This window comes from Loxodonta africana, chromosome 21 (genome assembly GCF_030014295.1).
Source record: "Loxodonta africana isolate mLoxAfr1 chromosome 21, mLoxAfr1.hap2, whole genome shotgun sequence".
Taxonomy (NCBI): Eukaryota; Metazoa; Chordata; class Mammalia; order Proboscidea; family Elephantidae; genus Loxodonta; species Loxodonta africana.
In genome coordinates, this window is record NC_087362.1 from 23,754,287 (window position 1) to 23,759,757 (window position 5,471).

The following is a 5,471-nucleotide window of genomic DNA, read 5'->3' on the forward strand; positions in this document are numbered from 1 at the left end:
GGACATAGTTTTATAAAACATGAGACAAAAGGAAAACAAATGCACTTCTGAAAAATGTATATAAAGAGATAATAATAGAAAATAGGATGTAACACTTTTTGTACACTAGATGTATTTCTGAGATTGTAATTTGTTTAGGTTGTAACCCTGGCCACTGCTTGAGAGTATACACGATCTGTATTTTGGCAGAATTAGCCTCCATCAACTTTTCAAGTCTCCTACAGGTTAAACTGGGAGTCCCTAGGTGACACAAAAGGTTAAGTGCTCAACTACTAGTCAAAAGGTTGGCGGTTGGATACCACCTAGAGGCATCTCAAAAGGGAGGCCTGGTGATCTTCCAAAAGACCACAGCCTTAAAAATCTTATGCAGCAGTTCTACTCTGTACACATGGGGTCACCATGAGTTGAAGTCAACTCGATAAACACCTAACAACAACAAGAACAGGTTAAGCTTAGTTGACCACTTTTACCTTAGTTAATTGTGGGACAAGAGTTTATTAGCTGTTGCTGGAGGTTCATAGTCATCATCAGTTTATCACTTGTCACATTCCATTCAGTGCATTCTTCCCATCTTCCCCTCTCCCCCCTAACCATTCTCTTTAAATGTTGGTGTCTTTAATAGCGGTCTAAACACTTTTTGACATTAAATGTTCTTCCCATTCTCCAACATTACAGGAAATAAATGACCCTTTTCTTCAATATATTGGAAAGCATGGGATATATAACTTACTTAGTAAACTGGTGAATTTATAGAAATAGAGATGGTATGAATTGAATTGTGTTCCCCCAAAAGGTATGTTGAAGCCCTCACCCCTGTGAATGTGACCTTGTTTGTAAATAAGGTCATTCTGTGAAGATCAGTTAAGTTATTGAAGTCATATCAGAGTAGTATAGGTCCTAATCCTATATGACTGGTGTCTTAAAAAAACAAGGACAGATCAGAAACAAAAAGTGACTCAGGGAACAACACCCTGTGAAGACACATCTACAAACAGAAAAAATGACCAACCAAACAAATGAAAATAAATAAATAAAACAACAAAACAAAAACAATCATCAAATATTGCTGGCAAGACACCTGAAGGTAGGAAAGGGAGGAGAGATGCATGGAATATTTACTTTACTTTCTCAGAGTCCTCAGGAAGAATGTTGTTTTTTTTCCTTCAACCCAAGGAAACCACAACAGAAGAATTAGTATCAAACTGGTAGATGTTGGAAAGTGCACATGGAAGCTCGAAAAAACAATGTTAAGAAAAAATTATAAGTTTTAACTCTTTTGTTTTAGAATCTCAAAAGCATTTTATAATTATTTCCTGCAACATTTGTGTGGAATAAGCAAAGTAATGTCATAACTACTTGAAAATAAAAAAGTTTTGAAAATCACAACCAAAACCCAAGCCATCGTAGTATCTGAGATCATATCATCCCAGAAATTAGTAATTATAGAATATTCTAAGCACTGTTCATGTACAATAGGAAGAGAAAATAATAAGCACATCTTTCAAGTAGTTCTTCGTTCAAGGTTGACTATATGAATTGTAAGTAAGTCTGAATAAGGTCCAACATAGAAATAAGGCCTTAATTTTTCCCTAAATGTATCAGTGAAAGTATAGATAAGAGACTTATTATTCAGATTATAAAATGATACTTCTCCCAATTCATAGTCCAGAAAAATACCAACCCGTCTGGACTTAATTTCATTTAATGTACCAAAAGTATAAGACCAGAGCCGGATTCGCCAGCAGCCATCTTTTGGGGATGGCGATGTAATTGTACCTCTGGGAAAAGATTCCTTACAAATGCCTATGGCCCATTCACCCTTGCCTCTTACTTCTACCTGCCAATAATGCCTGCCAGAAACAAATCCCTGAGAACTCAGAAGAGCTGGGAGAAAAGAAAATTTCTTGGAATTTTGAAGATTGTTTGGTTTCATCTTTCATAATGTCACACTTTTCTCTCTTCTGAGATAACAAGATGGAGGTGTGCAGTGTCAATCTCTAGTGTCAACTTTACCTTAAATAAGTTAATCTTTTTCTGTAGGTTAAAATATTGCTCAGGAGGACTGATGCACTTTTTCTTTCATTCATACGAAAAGACTGCTGGAGTGCTCAGGTTTTCATACTTGTTGTAAATACTTTCAATACCTGTGAGTAATTCCAGTTCTGACTGCACACACTTTTCTGCTATTTCAACCAGCAGATTTCTTAGTGTTGAAATATGCTCTGAGAACATCGCTTTGTTTTCACTTAATTTTTTTTGAACATCCTTCTCTTCAACCTGTAATGTGAAAAGAATTAAATCCTTCTCTTTTCCCAAAACGTCCCTAACTTGTTCAAAATCAGAGTATAGTTCTCCCACCTGACTTTCGACCTTCATCCTCAATTCAAACGATTTTGAAACTTGGGTTTCTAACTCCATTCCAGCATTTCCAACTTGCTTCTTAAGGAGCTCAATGTAGTATTTGAGCTTCCTCCTGTGACTAGTTGCAGCTTGGTCGATGGGCATGAAGTGGTGATTCTGGTTCTTGGAGACCTTGCACTGGGGACACAGTAGCTCCAGGTCCTTCTCACAGAAAAGGGACAGCTCCTGGTTGTGCTTCTCACACAGGGGTTTCTCTTCTTGCCATTTCCTCTTGCTCCTCATGATGGGAATTTGCTTAACAATATCAGTCCTGTTACATAACTGGGTGTTCTGCTTTCGATTCCCATTACAGCAGTGGTGGAGGCAGACAGGACAGGGGAAGATGTCCTGTAAACCTTCCCAGCTCTGGTGGATGCAGAGGTGACAGAAGTTGTGGCCACAGTCAATGGTCACTGGATCTTTCAGGTAATCCAGACAGATGGGGCAGCAGGCCTCTGCTTGGAGGTCAGCCAAAGAGGCTGCAAAGGCCATTGTGCAGTGAGAGCTTTGGTCTGGGGGAAACTAAGGTCAGAAAGGCCTGGTTCTCCAGGAACTAGAAAAAGTGAGAAGCTGATAACCTTAGTCCTCCCTCTCCTTCCTGGAATGCAGCACCTTTGAAGCTACACACCCTCAAGTGTGTTTCTGTCTTTTTCACATCAGTCCCAGAGGACGCTACCAAGGGGAGACACAGCACACAACCAATCAGATATCTCTGGCACCTTCTTGTTTCTCTTTGTGCCCAGACAAATTTAAGCACAGTCCTGGAGTCCTATGAGTCAGGAAGCAGCCTGACCAAGTCACCAAGCAGTTCTGGTGGGCAAGAAAATATTGTCATCAAAAACTGAAGTTCAATCAAGAGTAAACTCCAGGAAAGGTGAGGCCAAGATGGCAGAGTAGTCAGACACTTCTGGTGGGCCTTATTACAACAAAGACCTGAAAAAACAATTAAATCAATTATATATGACAATCTAGGAGCCCTGAACATTGAAGGCAAAGTCGAGGAATTAGACTGAACAGCAGAGGGAGGGAGAGATGGTTCAGAAGCAGTGAGGAGTTGCCAGACCTGATCTGGTAGGAACCAGCACCCTGTAGGCTGGACCTGCTGACTAGCGCAGTGAGGCAAGCAGTGGCATTCAAGACTCATTTTCCACATCGGGAGAGACCAGGCAGAGGAGAGTTGGCTCCACCCTCCAGAATCAGTGAGAAGCAGCTCTCAGTCAGCCAAAGATAAGTACATCAGTCTAACCTACCATGTGGATCAAAAAACACCCCATTTGGGAAGGACCTCTCTCACTGCTCCCTCCCCGCTCTGCATTGGTCCTGGGTTTACTTCAGTGATTGCCCCTCACCACTTCCCTTGGGTCAGATGTAGGGCCCATCATGTGCCCTGAGCCATTCTCCTGGTTTGGGAGAGGGAAAAAATTAACAAACAGGAAAAAACAACCTGCCAGCTCTCCTAAGCCAGGAACTCAGGGCAGGTACAGCTCCTTTGCCTAGGCACAAGCATAAGGGGTCTGCGAGCTTTGAATGCCTTTCAGTCCAGCATAGATCTGTGTGGGCCCATTTCAACAGCATAGGCCCTCATTAGCACAGTACAACAGGGTATATACCTGAAGCCTAACTTCACTGCATCAGCTATATGCTGGAGTGGCAGGTTTGTGACATGTGACACTTCTCTGCCCATTAAGCAGGGTCCTCCCCTACCCACATCAGAAGCCTGAGAACTGGTGGCTCCACCCATACCACCTAGCAACAAGGATCCAATAATAAGTTGTGCCTCCCAGTCCTTACAGCCAACAGCATTGGGTGCCCATAGTCTGGCTGCAAAGCCCACCCACCTATGCACTCTAGGGAACAAGGACATGCTTTCCTGCCTGACACCCAGAGGCAGCTGCCAGCCCTCTGCCTTGCTTAGCACATGACCCCCTAATGCAACCAGATACCTGTGCCTACTCCAATTACCCCTTCCCATCTAGGACTGTAGGTAAAAGCCTGCAGCACACACTTGGTGACCAACTCTCTGGACACCTGAGCTGAATCCATACTAGAAAAGTAAACAGACTCCTGGGCTCACATACTTAGTAACAAATCTAACCACCTCGTGACAGGACATTAGAGCTTCAAAGGTACCAATAATCAAACTAGCTCACACAAGCAGCCTACTTGGGAATATCAAAATAAAATAAAACAAGAAGCTAGGATGCAGTAACCAAACACAAAATAAATAAATATAATAACTTACTGATGGCTTAGAGACAATAGTAAATATCAAATCACATAAAGAGGCAGACCGTGATGGCTTCAGCAAGCTCCCAAAACAAAGAATAAAGAAACCTTCCAGATGAAGGGAACATCCTGGAATTACCAGAGGTGGAATACAAAAGATTAATATACAGAACTCTTCAAGAGATCAGGCAAAACACAGAACAAGCCAAGAAACACACAGATAAAGCAATAAAGGAACATAAGAAGATTACAGAAGAACACAATGACAAATTTAACAGGCTGCAAGAATCCATAAAATGGACAGCCAACAGAAATCCAGAAGATTAACAATAAAATTTCAGAATTAAAGAACTCAATAGAAAGTCATAGGGGCAAAATTGAGGCAATTTAAGTCAGGATTAGTGACATGGAAGATAAAGCACTGGACACCAACTTATTTGAGGAAAAGTCGCATAAAAGAATTTAAAAAAATGAAGAAACCCTAAGAATTATGTGGGACTTTATCAAGAAGAATAGCCTATGAGTGACTGGAATACCAGAATAAGAGGGGATAACAGAAAATACAGGGAGAATTGTTGAAGATTTGTTGCCAGAAAACTTCCCTGATATTGTGAAAGATGAGACGATATATATCCAAGATGCTCATTGGACCCCATATAAGGTAGATCCCAAAAGAAAGTCACCAAGACATATTATTTATAATCAAACTTAGCAAAACCAAAGATAAAGAGAGAATTTTAAGAGTGGCTAGGGATAAACAAAAAGTCATCTACACAAGAGACAGAAAGAGCCACATGAACCACAGACTACATCATCCTGAGACAAGAAGAACTAGATGGTGCCTG

At 41.1% G+C, this 5,471-nt stretch overlaps 1 protein-coding gene across 1 annotated transcript; it reads right to left on the reverse strand.

Annotated features, from left to right (window-relative positions):
* Window positions 1–1,979: 1,979 nt before the first annotated feature.
* LOC100661036 (tripartite motif-containing protein 60-like) lies at window positions 1,980–3,132 on the reverse strand. The gene has a single exon (XM_010602491.3). The coding sequence runs from the start codon at window positions 2,890–2,892 to the stop codon at window positions 2,080–2,082; it is 813 nt and encodes a 270-aa protein (XP_010600793.1). The 5' UTR covers window positions 2,893–3,132; the 3' UTR covers window positions 1,980–2,079.
* Window positions 3,133–5,471: the final 2,339 nt, after the last annotated feature.